General features: G+C 42.3%; 1 protein-coding gene across 1 annotated transcript in view; it reads left to right on the top strand.

Moving 5' to 3' along the window:
• The window catches only part of RCOR1 (REST corepressor 1), an 84,893-nt gene extending 75,474 nt beyond the window's left edge, over positions 1-9,419 (top strand). Inside the window, exons 9-12 of the mRNA XM_051769528.1 lie at positions 900-977; positions 1,706-1,763; positions 2,313-2,542; positions 5,071-9,419. Coding sequence (XP_051625488.1) covers positions 900-977; positions 1,706-1,763; positions 2,313-2,542; positions 5,071-5,112 — 408 coding nt within the window. The 3' untranslated portion in view covers positions 5,113-9,419. The remainder of the gene's footprint in view (positions 1-899; positions 978-1,705; positions 1,764-2,312; positions 2,543-5,070) is intronic.
• The last annotated feature ends 4,355 nt before the right edge of the window (positions 9,420-13,774 follow it).

Here is a 13,774-nt window from a genome sequence, read left to right as displayed (position 1 = left end):
AGGCCTGTTTCAGTCTGTGAAGCTGGCAGGAATTTGTGGCTTGGCAGTGATGATGTGTATTGTTATGTGGCTTAGTTGACAAGCTGCTAGTTCTGTGCTCTGAACTAATGCAGCCCTGGGTTTTACATCTCATGTTGTAGTTCTTTAGGCCAACCTATTTTATACCTAAAAGCAAGGAGAAGTTCACAGCGGGGACTCGAAGGAACACTTGTTGGCACTTGCTGTTTCTTGCAGTTCAGAGTTCCTTTGGTTTTAACTGTGAACTTTCCTCAGGTGACATTAGTTTCAGCAGTATCCGATTTCCATCTGCAGCAGCTGGTTTCCTTTGCTTTTTCATATGGTACTTTTAGAAGAGGCAGATATGGTTTAGTCTTTCTTAAACAGGCATCATACAAACTTTCCTGTATACCTTTTGCTTCCCTCATGGATCTGCCTTTTAAACAAATGTTTTTCAAATATCTGTGATTAAAGACAGGTTTACTACATGAGTATGTTGCCTAGATCTGAGCATTTTTACTCTTTCTAAAGCAGAGATCTGTCTCAAGCTCTTTATTAAACTTTATAGAACTGGTATTTTGGCCTGAAGCCTTTTTTTGGCACTCTGGGAGAAGTGAAACTCTCTAGCAGTCTTTGATTCATTACTTGCTGCAAACGGGGTCTTTCTTCTCATACTGGTCTTTATACAGACCTCAAAGTTGGGGCAGTTCGTGCTCCAAATAACTTGCAAACAGCAGAGAATAAATTAAATGGGATCTCCTGATTCACCAGCTACTCCTGCTTTCCACACACTTCCTTTTGGAAAGGCTGAGTTTGTGGGGTTCCTGCTGAGGCTGCTAGAAAAAAGGCTTGTCCAAAGATATGTTTTAATCCTTTTTAAAGGAATGAAACTTTCTTTTCAGATTCAGAATATCAAACAGACAAACAGCGCGCTCAAAGAAAAACTTGAAGGTGGTATAGAACAATACAGACTTCCAGAGGTAAGATTGTTTTCTGACCCTTGTTTATTGTGAAGATAAATGCTAATCTGTGTTTACATACCATGGCTAGTGGTTTCCAGTAAAGTAGGACCAATGTCCTGTTGGTTGTCAATGTGACTCAGGTCCTTTACCATATTCACTGATGTGTAATGGAAATGGGAGATGAGAAGAAAGTAAGAAGCAGTGTTTAAATTGAAACTTGTGAAAGTTGCTTCTAACAGAAGTACAGGTATCCCAGATAGATCATGATTTGTCAGTGCTATATCTATATGCCCTTGTGAGAGAGGTAGTTGCTTTGCTCTAAATGCTGAGAAATGTGGAAGAGGATATTAACGGCCCATCTTTCTTTGGGCACTTGGGGCTTTCTCTGTGTTCCCTCCAATGCTGGTACCTCATGCTGGAAGTAATTTGACCCAGATTACAGAAGGTGTCTGTGATAAAAACAAGTAGGTGCTTTGGAAGAGTGTGGCTCTTAGTTATCTGCTCAGACCCTTCCCTATCTTCTTTTGTTACCATGACTTACAGGCACAGTGTATGTCACAGTTAACTGAATGGATGCCATATGCAGTTCTTTATGCTGAAAATGTCATTCCTACTAAAGGAATTATATACTTTGACTAACAATTCTTTTTTGCACTTTTGAGGGGTTTTTAAGAGCTCAGATACAAGTGAAGGTACATAAATGAAGTTACCTAATTTTTATTTTTTTTTTTTTTTTTACTGTCTAGGTCGTCCAGAAATTTAATGCACGTTGGACCACAGATGAGCAGCTTCTTGCTGTGCAAGGTATGGCACTGCAAGTTTTTTTGTACTTCAATTGTTGATGGTCAAAACTTTGCTGTATTTCAGGGCTGAGTTTCCTTTCAATGGCTAATGAAGGATTTTGACATTGCTGTGTACTAATGCACCAAGAATGTATTTGAACAAGGCAAAAATATTCCCCCTTCCCCTCCCTGGGCAGTATAAATTTCATCATATGAATATTTGCAAATAATGTCTGCTTGTCTAAGCTTTCAGAAAATGAAACTCTGCTGGAATCACTGCTATGCTGTCTTCTTGTGTAACTTTTCAAGCAGTACAGGCAGATTTACACAGGTCTTGTAGATTTGACTCTACCCATCTTTTACTAAACCTTTATTTTCTTCTCTTCTCCAGGGCTGGTCTTAGCTGTGTCTCTTGCCCCATTTAGACTTCTTTTTTCCTGGATTAATCTGAAAAAGGCTTGAAACCTTGACAGAAGGTTCAGCTTTGGATCCTTATGCTGTGACTTGAGCCTGATTTGTGATCTTAGTGGAAATAACACATTGCTTTTGGTTTTCTTTTTGTCGCTTCCAGCAATCAGAAAATATGGCCGAGACTTTCAGGCAATCTCTGATGTGATTGGAAACAAATCTGTGGTGCAAGTGAAAAACTTTTTTGTAAATTATCGACGTCGTTTCAACATAGATGAAGTCCTACAGGAGTGGGAGGCAGAGCACGGCAAAGAGGAGACAAATGGAACCAATAGCCAGAAGCCTGTAAAATCCCCTGATAATTCCACTAAGATGTCTGAAGAGGAAGATGAGGTAAATCCAGTTTAAAAGTAACATAAAATTCCTGATCTGAGCTCAGTTCGGATAGATGTGTGTGTATATATATATACACATATATACACATACAGTCTTTGCAAATTTTTTACAGTCTTCAATCTGAGCATATTTCACTTCCTCTGGATATACACATTCCAGTACTGATTTTGGGAATTGGGAATTCCAGGCATGTACGAAAGCAGAAAGAGAACAGTTGGTTTGCAGCCCTCTGACAGTATCTGTATCTCATCAGAACAAGGAGATTTTAATGCCTCTTGCTGCTGAAACCCCATACATCTTTATCTCACTTGGATGTTTTCCCTGCACTCAGTTCTCCCAACTGTTCTAGGTTTGGCTTTGTGGGACCCTACAGTCTTCTGAGCCAAAACTTGCTCTTTCATTTTTTATGATTGAGTGGCTTCACTCGAGGGAAGGGAAGAAACCTATAAACAAGATGAGTGTGTGAAACTCTTCACTCTGGAATTACCTAAAGACAAAGTTTCCATGATTTTTACGACAGTTTCTGTGAAGACAGACATTTTAGAAACAGCATCTCCGTGATGGATCTTCATGGAGTTAACACTTCTCCAAAGGCCATGTATGCTTAAAGTTAACTAAGGGACTGTAGAATGTTTAAATATGAAAGTGAGTTACAAAAATGTAGTATCAACACGATCTTGCAAAGAAAAACCCCAGTAGAGGCTTGTGTGTTAAAAATGTCAAGGACTTCCTTTGGCCTAATTTGTAAGACAACTTGGTGCACAAGCCATGTCTCTTAAATGCAAGCACAGTCAAAAACATAGGGCGAATTTGGGAGTAAAGACTTCTCAGAGTACTGTATATCTTTGTTGGTCTGATTAAGGGTGGGTCACCCATACCTTGTCCTTCAGACATTCAAAAAGCAGAACTCCACTGCTTCACAAATCCTAATAACATGTAATTCAAAGATGCTTATATTTGGGAACTAGATCCAAAGGTAAATAAAATCAAACTCAGAAAACTCGACTTCTCAGGAGGGTGTGAGTGAAATTGTCCCATTCTTCCAGAATTGAGAGGTAGAGCCACCAATTTGAAAGATAGATGGCTCATGTCACTGCCTTTTCCTGTCATCAGTAGAGTTGTATCTGTTGGCAATGCAGAGCTTTTCTTCTCTGCGCCCTCTGAGATTCTCCCTAGCTTCAAATACACCCTTGTTCCTGACAGTTAAGGTCAAAACAGGTGAGTCTTGCCTGACATAAGAAAAAATGGCTGCAGCAGGAACTGGAGTGGGCTGATGTGGCCAAGTGTGAGGGTACTGGAGCAGTGAGGATCCCAAAAGAGTTAGCAGAGGAGGAGCAGGGAGAGTGGAGGCATGATGGCAAGGTCTGGTAAAATTACTGCTAGAGCAGCTGTTGGGATCCCCGAAACTAGTGATGGAAAGTGCCCAGTCTGGAGCAGAACAAGTGCTGAGTGGTGGGAACCAGACCAAAACAACAGTCTGGTGGAAATGGTTGCAAAGCCTGGAGAAACAGCAGCTGTTGTGAAAGTCAGGCAGCTCAGTGCCCTGCAATACTGTGGGGATGAGGGCAGAGCCTGCCTGCACCAGGCTGACACAGACGGGAGCTAGGCAGGGTGGCAGTGAGCTGCCAGCTGTGGCAGACCACATACGCCTAGCCCCGTGTGGCTTGTGGGTCTTGATGAGGCCTGTTCTGGACAGTAGGAGAACTTACATGTCATGACTGGCAGCATAGAGGGGATTTTAACTACCAAACCTGCAGTTGTTTATAAAAACACATACGGAAGTGTCCCGGTTTGAGGGACACAAAGCTGTCCCACAGTGGATATCTAGTGGCCACCATGCTCTCTGAGCACATCAAACCTTGCCTCTCAGACTGGCTATAAATGCAGTGCTCATACCTTCAGAAATAACATAAGCACTGTGCTGACTGGGTGCCTGTCTCAGCAGTTCCAGGGGCAAGGTGATATGTCATTGGGATTATCCCATAAGTGATCTGTGTGGCCTAGGAGCAGGTTTCCCAGTCCCTCCTGAGCTGCACAGTACTGCATGGCTGATGCCTGCTCCTGAGGGCACTTACACAGGTGGCATCTGGTCAAGTCAGGGGGAATTTGCAGCAGCCAGGAGAAGACTTTGCTGGCCTAACACTGAAGTCCCTTGGGTGCTTTCTCCCCTGGCATGCCTTAGCTGTCTGGCCACCAGCCTGGTGAAAGCTTCATCAGGGCTCTGGGCTTTTCCATAGCAAGTGGCTACAGTTCCCTATTTTTGAAGGAGGAAGGTGAGACTACTGATTATAAAGCAGCTGCAACTCCAGTGTTAATTCCTGTACGTTTAAATTCCCAACAACAAATCCCAGTGTGCCTCAAAACAGGGAAAGCTGCTGCAATTCTTCCTATTTGCCAGGGTTGTCTGTTTAGTCGCTTTTAGTACCGTGGATGTGAGGTGAAGTTTGGAGATGCAAGAAAGCCTATTGTGTATTCATTTTAAACTAAACATCTCCTTTTTCTCCCCCCTTTCCCCTTCCCTCCAGGCTACTTCTGTTCTTGATGTCAGATATGCATCTGCTTCGTGAGAAGGTGCTGTAGCCTAGAACAATTTGTGTTGACTACTGTGTTATCCAGGATATCAGGTATTAGCAAACCTCAGACAGCCATCTGCATCATATCTGTGGACAAGCAGCTATTACCAAAAAAAAGGCAAACGCTTCCAGTCCTGTGCTACATCTGCCTTAATCTCCCCTCATTCCTCCATACTGCCTCCACTTTCTTTCAAAAGCACCCAGGTAGCTCAGCTCTCCATTTCATCAACATCATGCTTAAGCATGGGGACTTCTAGAACCAGTAACACCTATAAATTTTTGACCAACCTGCAAAACAAGGAGCTCCTTAGCAGCCCCACAGTAACTCTACACATTAGGAGTTCTTATAATACTTGGTCCATAGGGTATAAGTATGTATTGCTGCATGGCCTTGTGGTCTCCGCTTCCTGTGTATTCTTACGATGACACTATTGTTAGTGAGCTTTCTATAAAGGAGAGGCCTGTGCACATGCCAGCAGTGTCAGGTTTGTTCTGCCGTGACAGGACATGTTAACAAACAATCTTGAATAATGCAAAGTGATAGGAAATGTTATTTCTAAGGTTTGGTCAGTCCAAGGTTGTAGATGTAACTCATTACACTTCTGGTTTGTGCAATTCCTTCCACTGTATTTGTGTGTTCTTGCTTCATAGAAAGCTCCCTAATTGAGCATTTTATTCCTGTATATTTTAATGGCTTTTATTTAGTGCAAAAGGGAATACGTAACCTGAAACTGTTTGATACGCTATTTAACCCCTGGCATTCAGCATTTGCATTGTAACTTGTTAAATGAGTGCTACACAACTTTCTTTTTCCTGATCCTCTGCGGGATTAAGTCAAAACAAACTTCCTCTGGTGCCTCACCTTTGGGGAATATGTGCCTTTTTACATTTGGCTACCATAGGTCACTTTCTGTCCCAGTGTCTCATTTCTCTTCAGAGCGCTGTTTGCCAAAGACATCAAACTGCTTCTCCCACTGGAAGTCTGGATGAGGGTTGGAGCACAAAATTCAACCTTCAGGAGTTTTTGATCTCTTGGAAGTTTAATGGAGAAGAACCGGGTTAATTTTCATTGGCCATTTTAACCCTTCTGAAGCACACATCGCTTTCATGTTCTGAACCAAAATATGCAATTTAAAATCTAAGAGGTGCTTTTCCAAATACTTGGTGCATGCAGCTTTCAAATCCCAGCCCTCTGCTCGGATGACCTGGCTTGAACTGGAGCTGTTCTTGGAAGTCCTGTCTGAGGACTTTGCACCTTGAACAAGGTAGTTGCTGACTGCCGAGCAGACAGTGTTCAGAGAAACTAGAAGCAGCATTATTACTTCTTGTCCAGTGGAAAGCTGCAAAATAACACTAGTCACAAAGCATTTAAAAATGGTTAATTTAATGGTGTTGAAAGAAACCACCAGGTGGAAAAAAGGACCTTTTTTGCTTCTCTTCCTCTGCAGAGGGTTCAAGCCAAGATGGCACACAGTGATGTACAGCACCAGCCTTTCTTAACACAACCTGAAATGAACTAGTCCGTGGCCTGGCCTGCAGCTGAGGTGCTGCAGCTCATAGTTGAGCCCCGTCCTTGGTGCTGATGTTTAGCTGCTGGGCTGTGCCGTGTTGTGTGCTGTAGTGGCTCTGCTCTCTGTACCTGAGTGAGGCAGGCTGATACCAGCTGGGTAATAGAGCCAGCTCTGTGCACCTCCTGCAGTGTGGACACAGCCCAAGGAAAGTCCTTCCCCTTGGGCCTTGTGTGAGGAGAGTAATTCAACATCAGAAACTGAGCAATGACACACAGGCACAGAGCAGATAGGGATTTCCTAGGGCATGCTGGAGCATGGAGCCCACAAAGGGCCTGTTTCAGAAACCTGGCAGCTGTTTCTGAGCAGTTCCATTCTAGTAGCTCCAGAGAGATCCTACGAGGTGATGGGAGTATGGAAGGGAGCTATTCCCTATCCTTTGTATTGATGTTTGTGTCTCTACAGCTGTTGCTGTGAACTGGGAGCTCTGTGATTGTGGTTCAGATGTTCCTTCAGACCTGTGCCAGTTGGAGTTGGGAGTCTCCTGTGGGAAAGGATGCTAGTTGTTAGCCAGTGTGTGAATTAGGATTAAAGACCGGGCAAATAGCACTGTGAATCCAGTTGACAGTTGTGTAAAGCAATGCTGCTCATTAGAAACACTCTAGTATTAAACCTCCTGCTGGTACCAATGCATGGAGACAGGTCCTCACCAGTGTGGGAATGTTGTGGAACCTGCATCCCAGCTGGGGGGACTCGTCAGGAGAGGCTTCTGCTGGAGAGTTAGTTACCTGTGAGGACTTTCTATTGGTTTTTGCCCTCAAATCTGTCCATCTTATGATCAGAAAAGTTGTGTTTTGGCTTCATCCCCAAGGGGTAGGGGGAAACATGTATAATTCGTGATATTAGGAAGAAAAAAGTTGTTTAATTACTTTTCAGTTGACTGCTATCTTATTGTAGTTGATACATGCAATATAATAGCACTGTATTTTAAAGGTTTAGTTTTTTACGTTCTCTTGAACTATGTTTTTAAATGCGATAAAATCATTTTAGCTTTTGAAATGGTTTGATCTTGTTTAGGTGAAGACCCTCTTTTTCTTCTTTTAAATGGGTCAAGCATTAGAAACATCAACTGGTTGCATTCTGACTAGAAGGGTCCACAAAGATAACTGCATAAGATAGAATATTCACTTAAATTTTGTTTCTTAAACTATCAATGTGAATGTCATAATTATATATATTTTGTGGAAAATGGGAAATTATTTCTCCTAAGTATAAGTTATTGTGCAAAATATGGTATCGTTAAAGCAAATGATAGTTTAAGTTTTAGTTTTAGAAATCTTAAAGATATAAAAGTGTATTGCATATGCATAAACAAATTTCATTTGTTCTATTTAATTTTTATGTAGTTGTGTAAAGTGCTAGGTAACTTCTTTTTTCACTTATCCATTAAAACAACCTTGTTACTTGAATATTCGTGTTTAACTGGTTTGAAACAGTGATCAATTTTTGTAATTTAATCTTATAACCAAGGGAAAAAAATACACGCCTCAGTTGTGCTTAACAGTATAGCAACAATGTACAATCAGATGCTTAAGACCATAGTAGCCATAACTGGTAATGCAACCACAATGGTTGTGTCTCAATATATTTAATACCAATGGGGATAATGATTTCTTAATATATTTTTACAAGTTTGCAACCAGGAAGACCCCATGAATATCCACTAGAACACTTTTTTAATAGTTAAAATAAGAGTGAAACTCTTACTCTCTTAAAGCAATGTCCCGACAAACATTTTTCTTTCCTGTACAAATACATCAGAAACATTATGTATTAAAATATGCTCATTGTCACTTTAAATTTCAGTTTTTATTCTCTGAAATCGCTAATATGCTGTTGGTATTCTTGCACACCAAATATGAGCCAAACAGTGCATTACACTAACTCGATCACTGGATTTGTGAACAAAAGTCTCCAAGTCAACAAAATGCAAAAATACCGGAGGAGATTTCTTTTGATAATGCGTGTTTTTCCAATTGGTATAGAGTTGTGCACAGCCCATTCAGCAATGAGTGGCCTGATACTTACTGTCTACAAAAAAAAAAAGTGAAAAATTATTTTATTAGCTCCAGCTTGTCTTCAGCAAGTAAAAAATCTAGTGATCTTGTGCAATGCCCCTAAAGCAAATACTTTCTGCCACTCCCTGGATTAATGCAGCTTTTCCTGTTGATAGTAAAGCACAATTGCAGTGAAAGTTACAGTTCAGAAGATGGAAGGTCAGTATAGTCTATGCATGTTGTATAATAATGAGTGTTTACATTCATATTCTCCTAAAATAAGATTTATACTGGAGTGTATAGTATTCCATTATGTAGATTTTATCAATTTTGTTAACTGCTTATAGATTGCTTAAAAGAAGTTTTTTCAAGATTTTAAAAGATGTATAAGGTTAAGTTTGCAAATATAATGGAAATGCTGTATAGCTTTTGAAGTGATTAAATACTCGTTGGGATTTTAAAGAAAGTATGTTGTAATAATGCTGTTGTAAGTAATATTTTAAATGTCTTTTTTGCCTGTTTTCTATTATTCAGCACACTTACTGTGATGAATGTTCATAGCATTATAAAACTGCTTAGCCACTGAAAAGTAACATTTGGTTTTGGATTATTTTACTGTATGAGGAATTATAGTGGGGTAAATTCCTTTGTGAAATTCTACATAATTCATTTTTCTATGATTTCCAATGTTTGCTGACATCAAATAAAATTTTTTCAAGCCATTGATGTAATAAAATGTGTAGTAAAATGTTATTGACATAAAGTGTGGTTCTGATGTGTAATTGACCCCCCTTACCTTTCAAATTTTGGTGAGGAGATGCAACCGGCATTTGCCCCTTGCTGGGTTGCGTTGTCTGTGTGGAGGTGTCATTGGAGTGCAGGTTCCCTGGAGTCAGGGATCAAAGTCCTGGGCTCTTGGGAAACTCCAGCAGCCTTAGTACACTGCTGCCAGCTGGAGCTGCCTGTTGTGATTCCCACCAGGGGCCCTGGAGAGGTGGCTGCTCCTCCTTTCCTGGTGGTGTGGCACATTCCTTTCCCTGGCCACCTTCCAGGCAGCTGCTCTTGCATTTGGGAAGCAGTGGGACTGGAGTCATGGCTGGTTTTGAAGGGGTAGAGCAGGAGCCTTGCTCATAGAATATGGGTGGAGTGTAGTTGACAGTGTCATCCCTGATATGAGGAGGACCTGAAGAATAAACTGCTTCCTCTGCTGCGTGCAAAGAGCACTTGGCTGTACACGTTGACAAGATTTTCATCTTTGTCCTACAATGAAAGAAATGCATTTAAAATATATAGAAAAAGGCAACCCTTGCCCTCAAAGCTTAGCAGTGCGTAGATGTTGCTATTGAAGGTGCTCAAAAGGGCAGGAAATCTTGTGCCTTGAGATTTTCAGGAAGGTTGTGTTTTGTCTCTTCACATGTTTGGTGCTATTAAGCACTAAATGCAGAAGCCCAGACAAGACTTTATAGGACAGTTTGGGGGAAACTGCTCTGTCTTGCCTTGTTACCTTTGACAGGCAGGTACCAGCAGTGCTCTGGGTGTTAGTGCAGGACAGGTGACAAGAAGTTCTCTATAGTAGAACTAATACAGAATGATACTGTGGTGGTTTCCAATGGTGCAGCATATGGAGGGCAGGAATTAACCATGCCTTTCTATATTGTGAAGTAAGGGAGTGGAGAGGAAGAAGGGCTTGGGGTTTTGGAAGAACAGACAGCATTTTTGAAAACTGAGGGTGCTTCCTTACTGGAAAGCATCCTTGTAATTTTCCTGCTGGTAGAGAATATGGTACCAGTATTGTAAAGTAGCGATCTGCTCTTTCAGGGGAGTTTGACTCGAAGTCCTTTCAGCCCTTAAACCTTCAATACAAACCAGCTCTTCTTGCCCCAAAGTAAAACAAAGACACAAATAAAAAAGAAGGAATTTCCCCTTCTTTCAATCAGGGAACAGAAAGAGGTGAGGAAATGGGGACTTCCCTGCCTGAACATGTACCTCAGGAGTCTCCTGAGGAGTCCAGAAGCAAAGGTAAAGTAGTGGTAATACTGCTGTTTTTGGAAACACAGGTGCTACATTTCTACCTAGTAGTGGTATGTATTTGTAAATAGGAATGCAGTGGTGAATTAATGTATTCAGTATTCCTGATAGCCTGTCCTACATAAACAAATTGGAATCTGATAATTTCCAGTGCTGAAGTGTTAAGGCATCATCAGCACTCAAGCAACTACTGTGGTTTGGACTTCGAGGTCTGGCCTTAACTAAGCTTTGGACCTTAACTAAGAATGGAAAGGTGTATATGGGGAAACCTTAGTTTCCAAAGTATGGATGTGTCTTCCAGGCCATTCCCCTCCTGTGGAGTATGAGCAACATGGCAGCATGGAGTACTTCTCCCTTAGGATAGGAAATGTCTTGTAGGATGCAGTTTGAACTGGAGTTCAGGCTGAAAGGGAGGAGTTCAGTGTTGGTGCTGTTTGTGTGTTGAGATCTTAATCAAATCCCCAACTATCAGCTTTATGAAATAACAGTATAAGCTTGGATTTCATTTCATAAACTATCTTCCAGTGTGAAAGATGCTGTGTGATGTTTGAGAGAGAAACCCAGTTATCAAACTCGTTATAACATTCTCCTCCAAACCATGCTCTGGCTTATCCACCCATCTAGTCTTTGAGGTGATAACAGCAAATGTAATTTCTGGTCTTGCTTTTAGTAAACAGTCAAAAAACTGTGTGTAAAAACAAACAAACCCAACAAAACAAAAACAATCCTGCTGACAGGGGTAGAAAAATTGTTTTCTTTTGCTGCTGAAAGGCTAAGGAGAGAATCACTGTAAAATATTAAGGGAACTAGTTTCTGAAGTCATCAAGGAGGGAATTCTTGAGGACAGTAGCATACAGGAGGTCTGGACTTTGATATGAGGTGGAGAAATCACCTGGAAGTTTCCCCTACTAAAATGGGAGAAGTTTGTTTGGAGGAGGGCTGCAGGCCTAGCCTAGCAAGGGCAGCAAAGGGCAGGGATTTCTGAGATGGGAAAAAACACTGACCAGCCAAGAAGTTTACACTGGGGAGATCGGGAAATGGGAGTTAAAGAGCTGATACATCATGCTGACTTCTGCTTGTATCCAGCTGGAGATGAGGGTGAGTGAGAGGTGAGGTGTTTGTTCTGATTCTGGACACATGCTTAGTTTTCATGAAGTTAGTTTGCAACAGGAGGTGGTGTATGGAATGATGGAAATAAAACATGCACATGTGAACTGGGAGGTGCTTTTCCCTATGTGCACACTTTGGGGGAACAGACATAATTTGTCTGACACCTAGCTTATGAGACTGTATGGCTTAGCAAGACATGAATAAGCTTTTGAAATGGTAGATGAGACTATGTGTGTGACAAAACTGAACTGATTTCTCAAAGAAAAGATGAATAGGAGATCTAGGCAGCTGCAGAGTTCTTGATGCTGCCTTGTGTATTCAAGGTTTAGAATAAGCTGTGATGGAAAAGAGAATTAGGTGAATTAATGAAATAGAAGAATGGATGCAGTGGGTTTGCCAGAGAGAGCAGTGTGCCTGACTAGTCTATCACAAGGTGCAGGATTCATCAGTGGATAAGGATATCGCTGCCTGAGCTCACTGTCCAGAATCCCTTAGAGAGAAATAAGCTTTTCTAGGGTATAATTAATTTAATCCTAAATTAGATGTTGAAAACTGATCTAATGTATTACATGCTGGAAGTGCTTATTCCTTCCCTTATTATAGATTAAGGTAGAGCCTAGGGCTCTGTCTCGGGTGTGGAAGCTGGGCATTAACCACACTGGTGCCACGGCTGCCTGGGCTTAACCCAGGAGGGGAGCAGGACTTAAACCCCTCACTGCAGCACTGGGTGTTGCACTTGCACCTGGACAAAGAAATGTGGATGTCTCATACCAATGCTTTGGGAGGTTCCTGTGGGGTGTTTTGTACAATCCTGGCTCATCCTCTGGAAGACTGGTCTGCCCAAGCAGATGGAGATGAAAGGAAGGCGCCTGTGCCTTCCTGCCTTGCTTGGAAAGGTGGAAAGGAGGTCTGGGGGTTGTGTCTGTTCTCTCAAAATGGCACCTGGGCATCACATGTTCTGATAAAGGCAGTGTTGATGGAAGTAAAACTAGGCTGTCCAGAACCTTAGTGAGGTGATTGTTCCAGATTTGAGGACAAACATTTCCATTAATCCTAAACTTTGAAAGTATGTGAAGGAGATGCTGTAGTTACTGTGCTGAACATGGTACTGAGAAGATTCTTCCCAGTTCCCTGCTTCTTGGTACAGAAGAGTGTTGAGCAACCCTGGTTTGCCACTTAGGTCCAGTTACTGGTCCTTACTGCCAGCTGCTTTTCCAGGAGAGTAGTGTTGAATCCCAGGAATTATACTGTTGGTAGGACCACAGCCTCTGGTGGAAGGGTGCTCCAGGAGACATACCTGCCTCTGATTGTATCTGGAGTTGTCCTCTGTCCTGGCTTTCAGCTGCCTGCAGCTGGCCAGTGGGTGCAGAGGCCAAGCAGCTCCGGTGTCAGAGGTGAATAGAGGTGCTGGGACTGTGTAGGAGTGTGCTGGCTGTGGATTTCGAGTCCAGCCATGCACCAGGATGAAGCTGCTGGCTGGCACCTGTGTGGGTGAGAGCAGGGGACGGAGAGCTCCCTTGAGTAGTCAGGTCCATGGCTATACTCCGTGTGCTGTCTGGGGGGTGGGATAAATGGCTTTGGAATAGGGGAAGACTTGAGAGACATGCCCCTGGGCAAGTAAAGGTGGTGTTGTGGCACTCAGCTGGATTTTGTGTGTGCTATTCTGGGTATAGAAGCTGATTTGAAGAAACCTTGGCTCGCTGCAGGCGCCTTGCCTGCCTTGAACCGCAGCCCACAGCAGCCGGGACACTTGCCATTGGGATGCAGTAACTGTTCATTCTCCAAGTGCCAGACCTCTCTGGCTTGGTACCTTTTGAGTACTCTAGAAATGTATCTGTGTTGTGTGGGGAACCTCACTGGACCCAATTTCCATTCCTTTGGGCCCTGTGTCCCACTTGTCTTGAAGAGACAGCTCAGGTAAGAAGTGTCATCCTGTGAAGAAGTGTCACTAAT

This window comes from Manacus candei, unplaced genomic scaffold (genome assembly GCF_025592945.1).
Source record: "Manacus candei isolate 608988 ecotype Guabito, Panama unplaced genomic scaffold, ASM2559294v1 h1tg000109l, whole genome shotgun sequence".
Lineage (NCBI taxonomy): Eukaryota > Metazoa > Chordata > Aves > Passeriformes > Pipridae > Manacus > Manacus candei.
Note: the sequence above shows the minus strand (reverse complement) of the source record. Positions and strands in the feature narration are given on the sequence as shown.